This window comes from Leuciscus leuciscus, assembly GCF_965113295.1.
Source record: "Leuciscus leuciscus genome assembly, chromosome: 2".
Classification (NCBI taxonomy): Eukaryota; Metazoa; Chordata; class Actinopteri; order Cypriniformes; family Leuciscidae; genus Leuciscus; species Leuciscus leuciscus.
This window is the reverse complement of record NC_138726.1, coordinates 33,311,612-33,334,884: the sequence shown is the minus strand read 5'-3', so window position 1 is coordinate 33,334,884 and position 23,273 is coordinate 33,311,612. Positions and strand designations below refer to the sequence as shown.

The window sequence follows — 23,273 nt, the reverse complement described above, 5'->3', positions numbered from 1 at the left end:
ACCATAGCAATAAAAACAACCTAACAGATAATCGTGGCATAAAAGTAAACTGAGCTCAATCTGTAAACCAACAGCAGACCTTAGAAGCTCATCAAATTATGGAACAAAAGCAGCTAACTCGTTACCGCTAGCTGGGAGCTAAACTAAGTGTAAATTAATATGACATATATATCATACCCCCGACATTGGTCGCCATAACCCAAGACTGTATGTTATCTTGGAGACTCTGGTATCTCTATAACGTCGATGAGTGCATTGAAACTGGTTTAAGTGCAGCGCTTCAGGCCGATAGCTTAGCGTGAAATCTCCTCAGTCTGAGCTCTGAAAACATCTGCACAAGAATCATGGCGACCAGAATGAGCCGCGCTGCATCATGGGTATGAAACTGCATGGAGGGGAAGTGCTAACGGTTCAGACTAGCCTGACGTATTTAGTTTTAACTTTCCAATGAAAGTTAAGGTTAAACACATTTTAAAATGGCGCGACATAAACCAATTAAATTGAATTTGTATAGGGCTATTTACATTAACTGCTTTATTCAGAAATGCATCATTCTGCCTCAATACTTGGCTTATTGATTGACGGGTGTTAAGAGGGTCAGAGTGAAGATTTTATTCTCAGTTATAGACATAGTAAACCCTGAGGTGACAGATGATCATGTCAAGATCTATAGTAACTATATAGCAGATGCAGATAGCCATTTCTTGCTTCATACTGGGTGAATGCAGGAGAAGTGGGCCACTTTCTGTTAAACGTATAATTTAGATAGAGATGTTTTTCTTTTCTTTATTACTTTTGTTAACTTTAATGTCCAGCTATTGTATTTCAAATTGAATACAGGCGTAAGCTAGTCTGAGACTAAAATGCATGGCTGAGCTGTTTTAACCGAAAGCAACTTGCACAGACAAAGGGGTCCTATTATGCCCTTTTATAAAGTCTTGATTGTGTTTTTGGGGTGTAGGCTACTAGAATGTTTTCATGCTTGATTGTTCAAAAAACGCATTATTTTTCACATATTTTACATTATTACAGCTCGAAGTCTAACACCACTCCAGGCTTGTTCAACTTGAACCAGCGCTGCACACAACAGACCGATCGGTGTATGACCCCTATGTGTATGACACCAAAGTACAACGAGAGCGATTAGAGAACAGACGGCTCAGTCAGTATGCTTTTGAATCGCTCATAAACCGGTCGGTCTGTTCTGTTGTGTGCAGCGCTGGTTCAAGTTGAACAAGCCTTCCGAATCCGATTTTGATGAAACCCCTCCTTCCGAAATTCGAAATGCGCTGTGATTGGCAGCGCTTAGCGCTTTTTCTGGAAATGTCCCGCCCCTCCAGAAAGCAAGGTTATCTTCTTACCGTCAACTCTCGGTTGATTAAACCAAACTGTCCTTACTCGAGGTATGCTAGTTCCAAAATCGCGTCCGGGAGTAAGTTCTTCCAATTTAATTCATGGTTAACACACCAGACATTCTCAATCTCAACAGAGCGTCGAATCGACGAGTCACCGTGGAAACGGACGCTAAGAAAAAGCGCCTCATACTACATGTGCATATCGCCTCCTATTTGGTGGTTGTGCAATCATTTTTCAATCTTTTCGTTTAATAATCTTTAATCGCTGTGAATAAGAACTATATCGTTTGTTTGATGCTAATTATATAATAAAATGAAAGGCTGATAATTCTTAATACAGTATGTACTTGCAAAGATAACATGGCTGGATAAGTTTATTTTTTTTGTTTAGTCATTTTGCTTCCACATTGCTTTATATATATATATATATATATATATATATATATATATATATATATGTATATATATATCATATCATGTCTTTAATTATAGAAATATATCATAGCATAGAAAACGTCCAGTTGCAAAAAACAAAACAAAAAAAGTCTGAATGCAGAATAATGATGTGTGAGATGAGAATTATATCTATATATTATGATAAAATTAACATTTCCTTATTTTAATAGCACTTTATCGATATAACTATATAATATTGTGTGCAATTTGTCACGCCCACTAGAGCCTCATCAAGAGGTCACGCATGCGCTGAACACCTCTGAAGAAACTAACCCTGGAACAGAACCTGCTGCGGAGCAGGTTATGTTCAGGGAGTAGGTTGCTATGGCTACTTTCATTCCCTGAAAGTTACCTCCAAAAGTTGGAACTGAAAGTTGAGGTTATCCGCTTATTAAACATACCCAGGTATGTCACATAACCTGCTTTATGGAATACCCCCCTGCTATAGTGTAAATATTGAGGATGGCGTAAATTTCAACCCAGTTCGAGCCCGATTCAGACCCTGACAATGTTAACGAACAAGAGGATCGTGCAGAGTGGATTTCATGCACAGACTTTGCAAGCAAGGATTTCACAGGACGTTCCAGAGTGGTACTTTTTTTCTTCTCTTTTTTTTTCTCATCATTTAATCGTGATATTTGTTGGAAAACTAAGGTAAAACAAACAGTAATCGATCACAAAACCATGGTTAGTTTTCCCAAGGAGCGGTGAACATCTTACAAAAGCGAGAGCTTACAAAAGCTACAGAAAACAAGCTGTTCTCCATAAAATGTGCTACGCACAGATAAACGTTGGGGTTATAATGTTCAGGAACAGTTTTTAAAATAATTTTAATAACTCTACGTTCATCAGCCTTAGGAAGGTCAAACAAATTAGTCTTGGAAATTTTGTTTAAAAAACAGTGTATCTTTGTTATTGCAACAACACTGTCTTCTCTAATGCAGCTCATCCAGACCTCGTCCCCTTTTTACGTATTCCATGGGTGGAGATTATTTAAATGAGTAACATTGTGATTTCATAAGATCCCCAAAAAATCACGTTGTAGTCCAAACAAGCCGTTCGTTGTTGTTCTTGGAAAATGGATTCTGTTCAACAAAAAGATCTCCTTTTGGAGTGGACTTTGAGCTTTGTAACCTTGCAGATCTTGTTTTATGCTCAAACAGCAGCATTGCACACTAACTAAAGTTGTATAAGTGGAAAAGCATAATAGGACCCCTATATCAATGCCATTGTTTTGTCTCAAGATGCACACCAGTAAGGTTTTTTTCTAAGGCACGTTTATTAAAGCTACTTGAATGCCTTAACTATAGCCTGCTCCTGGCTTATTCTAAGCTCTGGCTGTGAAACTGGGCCATAATGTGTTATTTGCAAGGTATAGCTATACCAATTAAAAACACATAATTTATTAACACGTATTATCAAACAAACATATTCAACAGCATATTTAACAAACCCAAAAAGCCAACTTTCTGCAAGACCACGCCGAACGCTGTGAGTGTGTGTTAGAAATCAGGAATGGTGAGAGAACATTGTGCTTGGTATGTTTTTCGTCTTCAAACCAAACTTCAGCTGGCAAAGTTTAAATCCCGTCTGGTTAGCGCGCTTCCCATAATGTTCACACAATAGGTCAGTAGGTGGAGAGTAGGCAGTCTTTTGTGGCTGTTCGAACACATTCGACCACATGAGCGTCTACAATACGAAAGCAATCCGGTCAAATGCGTTTTCGACTACCTCTGGAAGTGGTCGAAAGTGGACAAGCTCAAAACGTTTTAGACCCCGTTTACACCTGTACTTAGCGTAGTCCACTTTTGATTCGATCGACCAAAACACATCGTAAGACCAGGTGTAAATAGGGCCATTTTGCTCCTCTCCTTTTTTCACTCCACAGATTGAATTTCATGCCTTGTCTTCCTTTCTGCTCTCTCTTTCCTTTCTTTCATCTCTGACTTGAATTTCCTGATTGCACACTCATTTCTGTTTTCTAAAAAAGTAGATTAACTATAAAATAAGCAGTGAATGTGAATTTGAGTATAATGAAAGGTTAAAGATCGCCCATGCTGAATCCACACTGGCCCAATTTATTTCACTTATTCAGCCAAAGTTGGCCGGCAATATTTAAACACCTTACAAGAAAACTATTCTTTGCATTTTATTCCTTGTTAACTGTAACAGTCAAAAAAAGAACTGTCACAATAATATTTGTTTACATTCAGTGAGCAACCATAAGCAATGAAAATCTTACCAGATTTTAATAACCAGTGTCCCTTTAATTAAAGATGCATTGTTTGCTCTGAAAGTGAACAAAGTGAACCCATTGAGCACAGTACATTCAAGCTTAAATGGCCCACTTTACCTGTATCATTTCATTTTTTTCCTAAAGAACCTTGGCAGCTGCAGAGTCATGTTGTTGTTGTCAGTTACTCTGACATGAGTATTAGACATATTTACCAATCATGTTTGTACATTTTTTGTTGTTGTTGTTGTTTTTAAGGCAGACTATTCATTAAATTAGGCTAATTATTCAAATGTAGCCTGTAGTTGGAGGTTGGGGGGAAAAAATGGTGCAGATTATTCTAACAAATTTGAGAGTGACGAGTCTCACTGAGTGTATTAAGATATGCATTACTCTTTCATAGTCTATAAAAAACAGAAATATAAAGAAAAAGTTACATTTGATCCTTTACTCAACTCTCTTTTTAATATAGGCCTATAAAACTATAGACCTATACTGGAACTATAGCAAAAATATTTTTAAGTGAAAAACATTAGTGTTTCAATGGTTTTAAATCTTAAGCAGTTCTTTCATCAGTCAATATATTAAGATCAAAGAATAAAGTGTTTAAAAAACACAAAGATAATTTTATAAGTTTGTATCTGCTTATAGCCAATTCCTGTGAATTGGCTTAAGAACCAAAAATCAAACCGAAGCACTTTATTAATCATATACTCTATTTTGTATTATTATGAAATGATTATGCCCTGCAATACTGTTATTATATATAAACTATTTATATTTTTACTTTTATGGTTTTCTTAAAATAAAATTCACCTATCCAAACTGGATGCATATATTAAACAGTACTCTATTTTATTAAAATTTTTATCCTTTTGTGATGTAATGCAGGAAATTATTTTAAACTCTACGGTCGCGTGCACATTCTATAATGCAGTTTGCTTTTCACATCCGATTCAAGAGTTTACATCCATATCAGCAATATCTGCATGATAAACCTGATTCATCCCCACCGTTCTTTGACTGCGTTTCCTAAAGATTATTTTCTCTCTGCATCCATCCGGGGGAGTCATTCAGAGGTTATCATTTTTTTGGGCTGTTGTTATTGGATATCATGCTCAAATTCGGGACGCCATTGGTCTGGTGCTTGTCAGTCTGTGGCGCGCCGACGCTCGTGAACGCGCTGCGCAGACAGTGCACGACACGTAAATGGCCAGAGAGTGTCTGGAGTCTGTCTGAAACTGATAAAAATGGTGATGGAGTTTATCCAGAGTCTCGCTCATAGTCATTAGAAAAACAAAGGGAGACAGAGCGGAATTTTACAATCATCCAACACTGTATTCATTTCGTAGCTTGACAACTAGATTCTATTGTAGCGCATTTCAAAGTTTTTATTCCATGTTTTTCACCAGACAGACAGTTCATTAATTCACAGGTAAGATGATCGTGGCGGGGCGCAAATCTTTTTGTCTAATGCAGTCTGCCGTTGTTATGGTGATTGTGTTGTTCACGAATATATTAGCTAGTACTTAACTGTGTGCGATGTTGCTTAATCATAGCAAACAAGACGACGCATGTGAACCGCTGATCGGATGCAGGGTGGTCATTTTAATGTGATTACATGTTACCGCATGTCGTTCGGCGGGATGAAGAAAGAGTTTATCGCGATCATCTCTTCAGACAGATGACGCACCTGTGCTCACGTGAGCACGGTTTCTCGTTAACCCCATGAACTCGAGATGCCAAAACAGTGTGAATATATGCGTGCAGGAGTCTGTACAGCACGGTAAAGATCATGCAGCTATGCGCAAAGTCGTCTGCTGTTTATCCGCAATTTAAGGCCCGTCTTTGTGTGTGAAGTTTCCGCTTGCGGTGGAGGACTGAGTTGCGTTTAGACTGTTTTGCAAAAAAAAAAATGTTGGCTATTTGAGGTAAAGAACTGGTTAGTCTAGCGACAGTACGTAGGCTAGACATTAAATATATTTGGCAAAACTACTACAAAATAATAATAATAATAAAAAACCCGCCAAAAGCTCTTTACGCGTTTCAGTGTCTGTAATCATACGATGGCGCTAACTTGTTTTCTAGTCTTGATATCTCCGGCGGTCACAGCTCGCAACCAATGTCAGTACAGTTCTGTTACGCGCTTGGATGGTATCGTCCAAAAATGGTTTGTTCCCTAATAGCGAATATATTACACAAAAGTTAACTAATGCTATACATTTGTCTATTTAAAAAAAAAAGTATCATAAGTCCCCACATAAATACAAAATACAACTCGTTGACTTTATCCACCCGACAGAAATACAGGGAAGAGGGAGGCTATAGTTGGAGCAAAGTCAAGAGTTGTATGAAACAAACTTTTATTTTATTTATTTATTTTATGGTGATTTAAAACACAGTGTTTTAGTTTTTTAGTGGATTTAAAATTCCTTGTATCATCATATAAGCGGTTGGGTGAAGTGAACAGAATACTGGCATAAATTCAGACAAATAATTAACAGATAATTTGCTATTATTTGAATGAAAGGTTGACTTTTTTTCTCACGAATTTTTATCCTGTTTCATAAATGTTAAGTTGGGGCAAGTTGCCCCATTTATATTGGGGCTTGTTGTTACATTTTGAAAATGTATACAAATTTATACAATTTAGAAATTGCCATAGCCTATTTATTAATCAGAACAATGGTTTGCTATTTTTGTTTGTTAACATGTTAATGTTACGTGTTTGCTGTTAAATTCTTATGAGTTTCATAATTGTTTTGTTTTTAATGGTTTTTATTTTGTTGAACAGTCAGTAATAGGCTGTTTAATGTTCTTTGCAATGTACCCCATATACTGTAATGTGACAACATGCCCTACACCACAAAGGTCAAGGTGTGTTTAATAAACTGCATTTTTTTTCATCGGCAAATAATAGTACAAATATTATATATCTTGTTGTATGGCTAAGACAGTTATTGACTGCAGAAAACACTGAAAAATATTCAGTGGAGTAAAAGGTTCCCCTTTATTTACTATTTAATGATTACGTTTATAACGAGGCGTTTTCTTAAGTAGGCTTTTTTTAAAATCCTATTTCGATCCTATTTTTGTGATACCATATTTCCTTGCTGTATGTAAAAGGTATCAATTGATTCTGGCATTATATTGTCTTTATCATGATTAGAATCATGAATGTTAATCAAAATGTGTCAGGATTCATCTGTGGTGTGCAGACCAAAACATTGCAGATATGCTAACGGGCTTCCATGCTGTCTTGCAGATTAGTCATTTCTTAACTTAACTTTGCATTTACCGGTCTGAAGTTTTTTGAGTGTTAGAATAGGTCTGCTTTCTTTCTTAAATTGTTCTAAATCTGCCGTTTTTGACCGATTGTTCATATTGGTCCAGATTTGAAAAGGCACCATGAATCTGTTGCCCATGTGGCTTGGCTTTGCATGCTCATGCATTCATAGTTTTAAAGCAGACAGAGACATCTCTCTTTGATTTTGTTATTAAAAAAGCAGTCATAGGACTCAGCTTTTCAGTCATATTCAAAACAAGATGGCTGCTTCACAGGAGGCCCAAGGATATACATTGGTAGCTATAGTGGTCCCTCCTTTATATCATGTTTTGAGTGCGTGTAAAGTGTCTCAGCGAGAGAAATTGGGACCCTGCACTCACTGGATGGTATCATGCCCTATCCCAGAGGTGTTGTGCAATGAATAAAAAACATCTAAGCTAAAATATTATTATGACAAGTTACAATAATTGAATAGACATAAATGTATACTTAAAAAATCCTTGTCTTCCCTTCACTGGTGCATATGATATGTAATTATAATTAATTATATTATCTAAGCACAAAGAAATAACAAGTTAAAAATAAAATAAGTAGGCTAGACCTAATCGTTGAAGGTCACACAAGGTTATGGTGAGAAATTTCGTAATTCTTGTTGTAGTCGATGGCATCTAGGTTTTATAAGTTCTGTTTGCGTATGACGTAATTATTAAAAAAAATACTTTATATGAGACATGACAATATATATTTAGAATTTTAAGAATCTTATTTTGCGATGTCTCGTGTATATAATGATTAACAGAAAGCAATAGTTCCATTCAAACAAAAGCTTAATAACTAATTACAGAATCATTTTTAGATATAATGCGCTGTGAAAGCTTCTGTTATCTTAGATACAATTTGCTAAAATAACACATGCAAGTTTATGTCGATTTTTGTATTTTGCAGTATGTAGGCAAAAGACTAATGAAATGAAGCACTGAATTATTCCTGTTTTAATCATAGTAATTTTACAAATAAGCTTTCACGTTTATGCTTTTTTGTTATGGGTATCTGGGTATCTGCTATTTTGTATGTTTTAAATAGAGTATATTCAATTTTGAGGCAAAATCAATTTAGATGAGGTGTGGCTCACTATGAGACGCTTAAAGAAATCTGTTGTCTGTTGGTTAAGTATTTTTGTTGCCTTCAGCACACACTGATTTACAGATACTTTCTACCAATTTGAGCAGCTCAGCACATACGTGTTCATTTTGAGGCTTTCATTATTGTAATGTTTGATGGTATTATAAATGCGCCGCTGCACACTTCTGAATATCAGTTCACCTTACAGGCCTATCTGTGTCCAACCTCAGTACTCCATGTCATGGTTCAACTGATCAAGCTGTGTGTGTAAGTGTAAGCATGTTGGTTTAGCTCACAGGGCCGTAAAACGTTTGGTTGATGTTTTTGAAAATGAAAAATTGCTGTCCACATCAACAACCTGTTGATGGAATTATGTTCTTATTCTACTAGTATCTATTTCAAGTATTATCAGATGTTTTATCCTTGCACAACGATATAAATTGCTTTAGCCATCTGATATGATTTCATATTTATTGAACATGATAAAAATTACGAGGTTTTTAAATTAAATATGGAATAAAAATGTATTTAATTTAATTGTGATAATATTTGTAAAGAAATCTAAAAGTAATTATGACACTCAATATAACGGCAGGTCTGTCAATTGAAGTGAATATATGTGTATATATATATATAGATATATATTTATAAATAGATAGATATTTACTTATTTATTTATATCAACTTTTATTAATTTGAATTCTTTGTGTTTGGGCTTTCTTTATAGGCAGGAGGATTCAGCTACACTTAAAGGTGAAACCGGTGTTCTGGACTTGTGCTGCCGTGTTGACGGTAGGTTTAAAAGGGCATTTCCCACCCAGTACTCTGTGAAGCACATTTGGGCATGTCATGGAGAGAGAGGTGGAACGGCAGGAATGCAGAGATGTGTGCAAAGGTGCGATTATGAAAGCCTGCAGGCTGATGAGTGTGCATCAGAGAGGCTAATGCTAACCGAAACGAGTCTCTGTTTTTCTTTGTCAGATGTGACGTTTGAAATGTTGCTGAGTAATCGCACTTTCAGCTTGGCACACCAATCATTTCCAGTACTCGCGTCTCATACAAATTTCTAACTGATTTCTTCATTGAACATAATGATGAGACAGGTTAATTAATGGACAGGTAAAAAAAAACAAAAAAAACTGTACAGACAGTCTGGCATGAAACAGCTGAGAGTTTAAATGTGAAGGTTACAGGGAGACTCTTTTCGATAGTAATTTTTGTGGCTGGTTAAAAAGCTGCAGGAATCCTTTTTTTTGGTGAGAAATAATATCTCACAAAATGAAGATGGCAGCCATTTTTATTGCAGTGTCCAACAGCGCCCCCCGGGTCTCTCTGTAGCTCTTGTGGAGCGAGCTTATGGATTTGGTGTGTGAAAGAACAAGGATCTCACTCTCCTGCATTGCTTGCATATATTCAATATCAAAGCCACAATGGCATTTTAAAGGGATCACTGGCAGGCAGCCAAAGCCTAGAGCCTCTCTCTTTTTGGTGGCTGTCCTGGCTTACTTGCTTTCTTCCTTTTACTCATGTCCTCGTGCTGATGGCAGTGTAACGTCTGACTCTTCTCAAAGCTTTACCCAAGTGCTGGAGCGAGACATTGGATGTATTAGGACAGCTGCCTCCATTTTAGGGAGGAGTTTTGCAGAGGAAGATGGATACCCTTTCCACAGTACCAGAATTTGCAGCGTGAATCAGTTCAGACTTGAGGCATCGCCTGCAATATTTAGCCATTTTTTGTCATTCGATGTTCGTTTGTTAAACGAATGTGATAGATTTACCCGAAATTTGCCGCGATTAAGTTTTTTTTTGTATGAGATTGTAAATTTGATGGAACACTATGAACGGTGCTGTGGGTGCAAATTTGACCAGTCTCAAATTGAAGCAAATGTGCTTTTTATTACTCTACTTTTGACCTTCTACATAGCTATGATGACATTTGTAAAGATCTTCTTTTTTTTGTTGTTCCACACAAAGATTTTTTGATCTGCTTTTTAAATGCATTTCTGGAAGTGATTTGTTGTTAGTTAGTTACAAATATCCAAATAAAAGTGTGCCTTCAGGCTCTGAGGATTTCACTGGTAAATGATGATGTGCTCTAATCCGCTGTGAAATGTTATTTGTCTTATTTCAATGTATAGTACACAGGCATGTTTAGATTTTTTTAACCCCTAGGTAGCACATTAGACTGATGGTAAAATAAATTAAATCACACATTACTTTAGCAGGAATAACAATATTTTAACTAAAAGTTTAGTCCTTGGATTGTCCCATTTATGTTGTGTATTTATTATTTAAAATTCTTTAGTCATTCTCGTTGAATATTGTGTTTAATGTTCCCTATCCATACCTCTATCATTGATGATTTTCGTTAAAGATGATTTTCATTATATACTAGTATTTCTGTTGTAAATGACACAAATAAAAATATGTGGACATTTTGTTGTAAACGTTCATTGAAGTATATAAATCTAGGAAAAAGGAATGCGTTTTGAAAAATGTAGTGCCTGTTAAAAATATAATTTTGCCGATTCATGTAAATACAGTATTTTTATTAATGTTAAATAAATGTAATCAATTTATTTTGAATTGCTTTGATAAATCGATGTTGTCTTGTATTCATGAAAAAGTAAATGAAACTGTTTCGTCGCTGTAGATTTAATTATTTGTGTAAGCAGTGTTATTCTTGTTGTTGTTATTGCAATAAAAAAGTCCTTTAAATGATAAAAGTGTCTATTTGTGCTTGATACAAATATTTCATCAATTCATGTTGTGATTTGAGGGAGACTGGATTAGAGTGTAGAGTGTGTAAAAAGCCGCAAAGGTGCTATTGAGTGTGTGTGTGTGTGTGTTGGAGGGTGGATTTGTGGCTTAGTCTGAGGCCTTGTCCTTCAGTATCTGAGGTACACAATGTTCTGGAAGATTCGGCCTCTTGAGCGACCCATTGACCCTGAAATCTTGCTCATAACTGGAAAAGCTTTGAAATGCGAGACTTATGAGGGGTGTTTCCGTTATTATAGCTAGAAATTTATATAGAAAGAGAATTTTAAGTATGAACATAAAATTTGTAATAAAAATTATAGAAAGGGATCATTTAAATTCACATTTGCCTGGTGTATTTCTATAATGATTGTGTGCTGATAATGTACAGTATAATGAAAGTTTAATGTAAACTTTTGAAAAGTACTGACAGTTGTAATGTACACATTATGCAATAATGTACAGTGATTATATAATACAGTATAGCCATTTTGGTACTGTGCGTGAGGACAGGAGATATGTTGTTCCAAACATATCAGTGATGAGGCTAAAATGTTATGTATGTTTGTAATTTACATGCAGACTTATTTATTAGTTCTTTATATGTTCCATGTTTCTATATAATCTGCATAATTGTCTGCTTTAAAATTATAAGCACTATGTACTGTTTCTTTAATTTCCTACCTTTTTATAAATAAAGAAATATTTAGGGTTTATAATTTCAGAGATTTTCCTGTATTTACATGAATAATTTTATGCCAAATATCTGCTAAATTACGTTTTGCGCATTCTAAAACAAAGCTGTTCAAATTTAGGGTCTGTCACTTATTCTTTGTCACAGTTTGTTTGCAGAAAATTTGTCTTGAGGATTGACACAAGAACTTCATGCCATCATCAACTTTCATAGAGCATTCATAATTTGAGCTGGATAGTAAACTTTCGATTTAATAATCGCTAGCCAGAGCGAGCATAACTGATTCAAGGCTATGACCGATGAAATGCCAATCATCGCTAAAGGTAGTTTATTGGGTTTAGTTCATGATGTGATTGGCGAGTCCTGATATGTAACTGCCTCAGCTAGCTTTCTGTTAACAGCATGTAAGGCCAAACACACAGCTCAATGTTAGGTGTGAACATATGACTTTTTAAAGTGCTGTGTCCTTGTATACTTTTATTTCTATTTAATGACTTTTCAAAGTTGCTAATGCTATTTATTAGTGAATTATATTACACATTGGCCGCCCTAAGTGAATTTCCAAATCTTTGCTATTTTGTTTGGATATTTCGATCTGCCTATGAGTAAAAAGCTTAATATTAAATCACATTGTTCAGGCTTTTGTGGAACTCAAAAACAGTCATTTTCAGATTTGCTTCCTTTTCTCATTGCAAGTTCTCATTTCATGATGTTGTTTATGTTTCCCTCTTTATTTATTTTATTTAGTTAAATGCATGTTTTCTAAGCTGTCTAAATGATTTAAGCTTTGAAGGAGAGGTAGAAAGAATGTTTGTTCATTCCATCATCCCTATAGGAATAGTTTATATATATATATATATATATATATATATATATATATATATATATATATATATATATATATATATATATAATCTCTCCCTCTCTCTCTCGCTTTTCCTTTTTCACAGCTGCTGATCACTTAATGGCCTTTAATTATTTGCAACGATGCGATGAGTCCCAGAATGCCACTTTTCGACATAAAATCACTGATAAATACAAACCTTACTGCTTCCTCATAGCTGTGACTGTAGATAGCCTATGTCAAATATTTCTTCAAATGCAAACAATATGCGGTTAAAGATTATCTTCATTTGGTCTTTTGATATTGCCGTTCTGTTTTATTCTTATCCTGTCATCAACTGTGGTTGTATATTTTCCGGGTTGTTTTGAATGATCTCAAGAGGTGATAGTCAGATTTAACCTCTTCCCAGCCCTTTTTCATTCTGTCAGGTGCTGAGGCTTGCCAAACAGTCAAAGCGTTCAGACTCATTAACAGTTAAGGGGTACATTTCGTTTGGATGCCGGTCTGCTAAAGCATGTGTTGATGGGTTGAAAACCAAATGAACTGGTCACAGTGATTAAAGGCCAAGTGGTTAATCCTAGCAAAGAGTCTGTGACGTAAACACCAAATGAACACTGCAACTGTTCGATAAGAAAGAGCTGCGCTTAAGCACGCAAACATCCCAAATATCAATTTCACGTCTGATCTCCCACTGACACTCAATGTGTGAAAGTGCAGGGGTTACACCAAATAGGGCCTTGGCAATAGTATCATGTTATCTCCTATCAATTAGTGCCTAAAGGGGATTAACCCCTGCAACACAGAGGAAGCTGATAGGATCACTGTTGAATTGCAGGGGTCACCTGCTTCCCTCATTAGTGATGACCTCTCCCTCTTTCTATCTCGCTCTCTCTTTCCGTCTGCCTCTCTGTCTGTCATTTTTGTATATTCACTTAATAGGGGATGCAGACTGATATGTTTTTGTGGACATGTTATCATGGATGTCTTTTGGAAGGAGGGTTAGATATTCGGTGGTTAGTCATGCTGTGTTGTGTTATGTTGCCGTTGTTCAGGTGAGAGTGAATCAGCAATGTATTCAGAGTTGACAGCATTTCTCTTATAACAAGGCCAGCAGAATGAAAGCCAACAGTTTGAGTCTGGCTAATGCTAGTGTATCATGGCACACAGGGAATAAACTGCTGCTGACCTTCCTCTGTATTCATGAACCTGTGCTGGTGTTAGTATCTCCTGAGGAAAAGTTCGATTTTAGAACAATAACTTTAAGAATCCCAAGTAATATTTAGAAAAAAAGTTGCCTAAATATAACAATCGTGGAAAGTGCAAAGAAAGACATATATAAAATGCAATATATTTTAGATGCTGCATGGTTGTTACCGTTTACCAGTTTGTATAGAGGCCATTACATTCTGTACAGTCTTTTTCTTTGTGTGTCGTAGAAGGAAAAAAAGACAACATGAGGTAGTTGCACATCCACCCTGGGCCAATTTTAAAATCTTTGCTATTTTTGTTTGTATGCTTTTGTGGAAATCTAAACTGATCATTTTCAGATGCATTTTGTTTCCTTTTCTCATTGCAAAGATTTTCTTGATTTACAAGATTTACATGGTTATTTATGTTTCTCTTTTAATTTTTTATTTTTATTTGCATGCTTCCTAAGCTGTCTGAATGATTCATTACGTTTTGAAGGTTTGTTTATTCCCTCATTCCTAAAGGAATATTATTTTAATGAAATATCATCTTGCTCTCTGTCCCGTTGTTTTTTAAAATAGGGTGGCCCATGAGGGACACACTCTCTCAAGGTGGCATGAAGCATAACCCAACCACCCTCGCAATATTAATGATGATGATGATGATGATGATGATGATGATGATGATAATAATAATAATTTTAGGTATAATGTTGTTTTTTTTTTTTTTTTTTACCATTAAAAAATCAACTGCCAATATAGAACTGCTGTGATTCAAACCAAGTACATTATATCTGATTTTATTGTTGGTTCCATCACTCTATTTGGGGATAGCCAATGACAATTTAAAATATTGGGGTGGCACCTGGGTTGGCCAATCATTTTTAAGTCTCCTATCTGGACTCACCCTTGACAATGTCCCTAGATGATGACCAAAATTACTTTATTTTTATTTTTTATTTTTTTATGAGATATTCCAGCTAAGCTACTTTGTGCTGGTGAATTAAGGTAGTTAAGAAAATAATTTTAGTGAGTTGAAATTTCCTACTATGTGAAATGATTTACTCCATTTAAAATGTTTTTAAATCAGCATTTTGCCTATTCTGTTATTTCATATATGCTGCTTTTGACCTCGTATTAATTGAGAGACTACAATTCAATATTTATACTTATAAATATTCCTTTGTCAGACTGCAGGACCATTTGAAATGAACTTGTGAAGGCAAAGAGTGACAGAAGAAAAAGTGAAAAAGAAAAGGTGAACTGTATAAGATTTAAGATGTCCATTTTCCCTTACACATGCAATATAAATTTGAACCTAATAGCTTGATGTTGACAAGCACATGGACGTCTACTACCCATAGGTGAATCTCACAAAAACATATTTATGGTCAAATAAAAAAAAAAGAAGAAAGAAAGAAAATAAATTACATTTTGCATAAACTACGGTAAATGAACCATTTGCAAAATATTAAAAACTGTCTTGCATTGATTGCATTGACATTTTCATAAAAAATAAGCAAATTTGCCCCCAAATTCTCATTATTGTAACAGTTGAATTTCTCTCAACTTTAGTTCAAATAGATGACTTATCTTTACTGTTATTTTTAGAAATGCATTTGGGTGCTCATAATTGGTCTCTATTGCTGCAGAAAGTTCATGAAGATCAACCTGTCCCAGCTGAAGCTCCATGAAGTTATGGATTGTCAGCATCAGGAAAATAACACTTGCAATTTATTTGAGCTGCGTGCCAGTATTTTTAAAATGAAATGTAATGTGTTTGGATGTTCTCTGCATCAAGCTGGAAGTCTGTTTTTATTACTCTGAATTTTGTAACAGGAAGTGTGGGTTGAAATTGAGCTTCATTAAAATCCTACATGATGAGGAGAAAGTTTGAGTACAGTTTTGATTGATTATAGAAAGATTATATTAGAAGACTAAATCAGTAAGGCTGTTAAAATGTTCTCTTTTCTTAACTGAAATAAAAAAAAAATTATGATCAATGCCACTGTTACGTTTTATATAATGAGTTTTCACAAACCGGAACGCAATGTTTCTTAGGTGTGTAATTTTGCTGAGAGCACTGCATGTCTCACAAAATAATTTGCACAATATTTTTTTTTTCCCACACAATGCCACCGAAATGTAGCCAGTCATTTGCTGATAAATCTTTAACAAGCAGTCCCAAGCATGCATCAATGTCCTCTCAGGAAACTGCATCTCTTTTACTTCAACATTATTTCTGACATACTTTTTAGGTGATTCTGATTACTTTAAAAATCAGTGTGTATATATTTTTTATTATATATTGAACATTTCAGGCTTGTTCAGTGAGTTAATAAATATGCATAAAATGGTTTTTTTTTGTTTTTTGTTTTTTTTTAACTGTGGCATTACTTTACAAGCTACAAGTGAAAATTCCATGGCAAAATATCAACTTAAATTTCTATGAAAAATAAAACAAGAACAAAACCACAGCTAAAACGTTCAGATAATGCTGATGATGCAGTATCTAATTTAAAGTGGCCATTTATCACTTGTTTATCTACATTTGTCCAACCAGTTAATCACTATGACTGGGTATTGACAAACATTTTACGCTTTGAATAGATTTTGATTCAAAAGATTGCGATTCAATTTCAATTTGATTCAGGATCGATTATTTTGGATATGGATCAAGTACAGTACATGGCAAATTTTCTCAAGGAAATAAATCTCAACTACTTCTGTAAACTATAAAGGGAGTCAGTTGGTACTACATTACTATAATATTGACGGTTAAAATGTATTGATTTGTTTACAAACACTTAAATTATCACTAAGCATCACAGTGAATAATGGGTTGAGTGATTTATCAAACGTGATGAATGAAACAATAACAAAAACTATAAATGTCCAGAATGTGTGACAATGTTTTGTTTACTTTTGTTGCAAAAATATCTGGTAAGACACATTGTTTTTAATTTTAATATAGTGACCTTTCTTTATTGTTTCAGGCCAGTGAGCTACAACACATAATGCATCTCTCATGTAACGCTTTATATTTTGGCTTTTGTGCTTTATGTAATTCCAGTGATTGTATAATGTTGTGATATAAGTTTCTTACACTCAGGAAGAGAGGAAGGTTTGACACCGCCCTTGAAATGATGCAATCCTCTGTAGCCAATCACAATCCTTCTTTTTAATGGACGCATATTAGCATGAATGAATGAAAGGCTGTTTTATTTATTGCGACATGCTTATAGACTCTGAAATGTGCAACTTAATGTCAAATACAATTACCTACTTCAACCTGAGATTCCTTTTAAAATCTAATGCCAGTTAGCGCACAGAAAATGTTTTGTGCATTTCTTCTCTTCATGTTCTCTAGCCGTTTTCCCTCTCCACTCATGCCGTTTTAATAAAGATGCTGCCGCAGACTTTCATTAACTGGGTGCTTCAGGCAAATATGTAGTAAGAAAACACATGCTGTCTTTGGCCTTCCAGCTGTGTGGATGTCCATCAAACTCTGTAATGTTTTTTATACTTCAAAAGAGGTAATGTAATTGACTTGACAGACTTTTGACATGTTGGTAAAAAATGGCAGTAACTTTCAATCAGCTGTACTTCACTGTCAACTTCAGTGTAAGAAGTCATGCAAATGATCATATTCTTCGTCGTGACACAATGTGTTTAATTTTTTTATGGTTTGATAGTACAAGCAAGAACACAATATTTAATCTCAATTTGTATCAGTGCACACTGCACTGTTTTATGTTTTGCATGTTTCATTTTATGCATTAATTACGTTATGTTTTATTGTATATTATATTTCTCTTGCCTAAATGGACACTATTCGGTAGAATAGACATTGCAGCATCAATAATGCCCATTTTACACTAATTCAAGTTTGGAGAACACAGACGGACAGACATTTTTATTAAAATTACTATTATTGCTTTAAAGCATCAACATTGTTGTTGTTGTTGTTATTGTTTTCTGTATGTTTACAAAGAAACAACATGAACAAGAACATAATGGCAGTATTTAATTTAACCACATCTGTAATAATTCTAGGTTTGTATATCAGAACAACTTATTTTTGTTTTGTTTGGTGCATTAGTTCAGAGACTGTTTGCATTTTTGTGTCATCATAGCAAAACGATGAATTTAATCATGAAAAAGTATTGTGAGAAATTCTGCCAACATTTAGCCGTGATAGATTTAGTTTAAGGTGTTTAAAAACCGTATTTGCCTTATGTCTGCACACTCTCAGTTTAACTTTAGAGTAATTCTGCTCTGCTGTTCCACAAGGTAATGATAATCTTCCTCCATGCAAAATGGTAAGTTAATAAAACTATTTTTAGCATAGAAGACGTGGACAGTACCCTCCACAGCACAGGCCTCGCAGACTCATCTGTGTCTGGTGGAAATGGCATAGAAAAGAGAGTTAATTATTTCCACCCAAACCCAAAATGCCTCTGTCTCTCTGTACAGATTGGCTTGTGATTTGCATGAGGATTTTGAAAAGCTTTTCAGTATGTTTGCCATGTCTGTCCTGGCTGTCTGTTTAAACAGGCCCCGAGTAATGAAGAAGAGAAGATGGAAGGAAGGAGGGAGGGAGGGAGAAAAGAGGAGGTGTGCTAAACCCTGGTTTCTCTCCTCAGCCCTTGTGGGATATGAAGGCCCCAGATGGTGTAGGGTTGTGTGTGTGTGTGTGTGTGTGTTTATATGTAAGTGTGCGTCTGCCTGTCTGTCTGTCTGTCTGTCTGTATGTTCGTTCCGAAATCAGGATCATCCTTGATAAAAGAACCCGGCCCTAATGTCATCTGTGTGAAGCTTGTCTCTTTCTCTGAATGGAGACAAAGGAGAGTGGACACAACTCCCCCCTCCCCATTATCTTTGTCCCCGTTGCCCTCTGCAGCCCAGGGCCTGACACCCAGCACCGAGGGCTTTGATTAGCCAAGTGGAGACACTGGGGGGGTCACACTACCCTCTGCCCTGATTAGCCTGCACTTGGCCACTGCTGACCCCTCCTTCCAAAGAGAAACATGTGAGGGGTCTGGAGATAGTGAGATGGGGCATTTGGGAAGAAACATAATGCACCTTGACCTGTCGAGACTCTGCTGTTAACAAATGGATAATATGACCGTTTTCATGTTGTTGATGTAGTGTTTTCAGTCTCTCTCTCTCTCTCTCTCCTCTCTCTCTCTCTCTCTCTCTCTCTCTCTCTCTCTCTCTCTCTCTCTCTCTCTCTCTCTCTCTCTCTCTCTCTCTCTGTCTAACTCTGTCTCTCTCTCATTTGGAGATAACTAACGTAAATAATTGCACTGTAGTTTGAGGATTTTAGAAGTATTCAGAGAAGAGTTTATAGAAGTATTCAATTTTTTAAAAACTTTTAAACTGGGATCCCTCCCAGTGAAATTTTCTTGACATGTTTGGTTCACATGTCAGAAAAAAATAATAATTTCCCCCACATTGTGAGACGTCACAGTTTCTGTAAGTATTTTTATTAACTGAATTAACAATATTACTATTGTATTTGTTTTTTATTGCTTTTCTGTGCGTTTGGTGTTGATTATAAAAACAGTCGAGCAGTATTTCAGTTTGGGATAGAGTTTTAAATGATCTTTACAAGAATGCCATATCAAAGGCATTATATTTAGACAAATATATGGTAGTTGATGTAAATATTACCCTAGAGTTTAGGTGTAACGACATCAATTATGTATTTTTTTTCAGTTATTTCCAGTATTGATGTTAATTAGTTTGTTAAATAAAAATAAAATATTAAATTTTTATGTGGGTTTTGTATCTTATGTCACTCATGGATGAATGTTGTTAACTCTGGAAATATATTTATTTCTTACACTTAAGGTGGAATGTACTGAATCTTAAAACTACATCATTGTCCTTACTTTCTTGTATTATGCTGAGTCAAGGTCTCTGGTAAAATATGATGATTGTGCCTTTTGGGAGCTAGATACACAAAACCTGATGACCGGTGAAAAATTTGGTCACAGGAATATTGCATTTTCAAAATATTTGTGAAATGCTGGTGTGAATGTTGTGTGTACGCAGTGGTTTTCCTTTCATTATGAATGGCTGTAGGCATAGTTTGCTCAGTGAAAGCGCAGGAAGTGCCGCTGTTGTTGTTCCTGTGCTGTGGGTGGGTGGGTGGGTGCCTGCACTGCTGCTTTGCCATCATGCAGTTTACTCAACAGATCTAGAGTCTGTGATAGTCAAGTGTCCTGTCAGGTGCGACTCTGACTGGATTAGCTAAATCTGACCCTGGAACTGCGGTTCTAGAGGTGGTTTGTAGGAAATGCGGGGTGGTGGGGGTTGTTATGGCGTCCTCTGTGTGCTGCTCCTGCCCCGCCCTCTAACCAGCCACTCAGAGCCAAGAAAATGGCAGCTGCAAGAGAACACCGATTCTCCACCCACCCCTCCATTTCCCCAACCCCCCCACCCATCTTCCCCGCTCGCCTTTTCCCATGTTTTGTCACTTTTGAGGTAAAATGAACTGGAATCCTGTGTCTTTTTGCAGTCCGAATGTCTCAAGCCTTTCGCATTGAGGCTTTCCTCATGCCCAGGTTTGTGTGTAAAAATGAAACGTTCCTCACCTCTACAAAGAAATCGAATAGATGTTCTACCTCAATCATTCATATCCTCACTTTATTCGCCACCATGAAGAATGTAATAGGAGTTATTTACCTTCATACGGGGGAGGCTTTAGTAAATGCATTTCATGGCAGTCAAAACGTCATGAATGTTTTAATGAATGCTGTCATATGTATGCCATTTGTGATGAATGGATGCAGTCAGGGTTTTTCGCTGCTGTACTACCACATGGCAGATGATTGAGAGTGGGGGGAAACATAGCCAGTGCATTTGCTCAGGTGTTTACATTCAAAGCCTGCCATTCTTTGAGTATGACTTTGATTGAACTTGTCAAGTGTACTGAAATTTAGAAATAAATAATATGAACCGTATTAGATGCCTGTTCTACTGTTGACACCTGAGCATTGGCAGAATCTTCTGCAGCTTTTCCTCCTGCCTCGCTGTACCATTAATTCCTCAAGGATGCTTTTTATGAAGGTATTCTGATTGTATGTGCAGTATAACCATGTGTTTCTAAATTTGTTATCTAAAGCATGTAATTTAGGATGGCTGTGGCAAAGTTTAACTCACTAAAGTGTCTAATTAAATCGTTGTAACCAAGAAACAGTCTAAACAATGAGCCAGTTTGTTTGGCTGTCTTGTGCTTGGCTTTGCCAGCACACCAGAGAGAGGCAGGGCAGGTCCACGAAGGATGTAATATAACCCCCTCTGCCCTTACTATACTATAATGGAGCCGACACGTTGTCTCTCCCCTCTCTGATATTGACTCTCTCTGAACGTGTGTGTGTATGTGAGCATGTTAGGAGAATATGTCAAGGTTATTCTGTGGAAAACATGTGACCCTTCCTATTTTCCAGCTTGAGTTTATGATAAAATGGAGCTCGACAGTTCAAATGAATAGATCATTGCATGTCGGACTAAAAATTACACTCTGTACACTTGAATGCTGTACTTTCAGATGGTGTCATTTGAATTTGAAGCTTACATTTTTGTATTTTGCATTAATGTGTCTCACTGTTGTTGTTTTTGTGAATTTGTCTGTCTGTCACAGGATAGCAAAGAGGAACCGAAATGATGTGTCTGCAGAGATGATGCAGGTAGTATTGTAGTATTTTTAATTGTGTGTGTGTGTGTGTGTGTGTGTGTGTGTGTGTGTGTGTGTGTGTGTGTGTGTGTATATATATATATATATATATATATCTTTACTGCATTACTCTTTCCCTCACTTTAAAAAAAAATACTGTTCTCTACTTTCACTTTCTTTCTCTCACTGTTGAACAGCTTTTAACTACCTTAATACAGCTGTATCAGCAAATTATAAATATTACCATAATATTATCAGTTTAGCTTGTTAATGGTACAGTAACAACTTGTTTTGACAAGGTGCAAAAAAGTATCCACATATTCAAGAAATGTTAGACTTGTTATTAATGTCAGACCTATTTGTTCAAGCTTGTTTATTTTGACGAATGTCTTCTTTAAATATATAGCCCACTCTCTGAAATTTTTATTTTATAAATATGATCTTTATGTATTATCCAAATGAATATATCAAGAATTAAGTCTAAACTTACACTGCAAAAAAATTATTGTGATTTTAATGGTAAAAGACTGTAAAAATGCTACGGTAAAAAAGATTGTTAATTGGTTAACAGAAAGTTTCCGTACTATATACGGTGAATATCTGTAATAGATCTAATCGTACATTTATTGTAATTTTACAGTGAAATACAGTTACATTGTAATTGTACAGTTTTTGGAAGTGAAATAGAATTTCCCAGAATTTCCTGCGTGACAACTCACATTTGATGTATTTTTATTGAGATATGTTTTTCTTAGTTTTTTCTAATCAGTTATGTACATTATGGTTTTGTTACATCTAATGTTGTTAATTAATGTTTATTGCATTTCTTTAGTGTTGTGTGTTACCATGATGGTGTTTGTGTGAATGACACTGTGCAGCTTCTTTAAATTAGTATTGACCTTCTCATCTTGTGGAAAAGCTGCTGTGATGAGCTTTGATTCATCATGTGACTTTCTCATCACCACCTGTTTTTGGTGGTTGTCAGTGTATTACAAAGGTACAAAATAGATGTTAGTACTTAAATGGGTTGGCAAATTAACATTACATCAGGTAATGAAATATGTTTTTTACTGTAAATTTAAGTTAAATCTGTCAAATCTAAACTGTTGGCAAGCACAGCTGCTGTTTTTTACCGTAAATTTCACAGAATTGTTGTTGAATTCATATTTTACGTGTATTCTCAGTTCTTTTATAATTACTTGATGGCTCATCCATGCCGCATAAATATAGCTTATTTTTTTAAATAGGCACAATTCGCCACCACATTAATTGCAAATTAGTTTCATTTTAGTTGCACTAGTGTTGCTTGTAGTGTAAGTGAAATTTGTAAAATAAAAAAAAGAGAGAAACTACAGGCATTTTGTTTAAATTTTTTTGTACATTGAAACCAAGTTTAAATAATGTACCAACATGTTTTTTTTTTTTTTATCATATCAGGAAGTAGCTAGCATACACACATCATTCGCTTAATATTTGTAGACCTTTAAAGTGAGTAGAATGTTTTAAGTGGTTATTTTGTCCTGCTCATAGTTAGTTGGAGTCACGGCCAATTATGTCTCTAAATGTCGTACAGTATAAGGTCAAAAGTCGCTGTGCTGTATTAAAAAGGTGACAGTAACCATTTTGGAAAGGTCAACCACTCAGTTTGTTTCCAA

At 35.6% G+C, this 23,273-nt stretch overlaps 1 protein-coding gene and 1 long non-coding RNA gene across 5 annotated transcripts in view; one reads left to right on the top strand and one right to left on the bottom strand.

The window, feature by feature from the left end:
- Nucleotides 1-363, bottom strand: part of rbm33a (RNA binding motif protein 33a) — a 55,993-nt gene extending 55,630 nt beyond the window's left edge. For all 4 annotated transcript variants that reach the window (XM_082162116.1, XM_082162118.1, XM_082162119.1 and 1 more), the window contains exon 1: nucleotides 178-363. In XM_082162116.1, the coding sequence (XP_082018242.1) occupies nucleotides 178-196 (19 nt within the window). In that variant the 5' untranslated portion in view covers nucleotides 197-363. The remainder of the gene's footprint in view (nucleotides 1-177) is intronic.
- A 4,876-nt stretch (nucleotides 364-5,239) lies between these two features.
- The window catches only part of LOC309493114, a 37,656-nt gene continuing 19,622 nt past the window's right edge, over nucleotides 5,240-23,273 (top strand). The window contains exons 1-3 of the long non-coding RNA XR_014203793.1: nucleotides 5,240-5,479; nucleotides 9,180-9,244; nucleotides 21,586-21,631. This is a non-coding gene — a long non-coding RNA (uncharacterized lncRNA). The remainder of the gene's footprint in view (nucleotides 5,480-9,179; nucleotides 9,245-21,585; nucleotides 21,632-23,273) is intronic.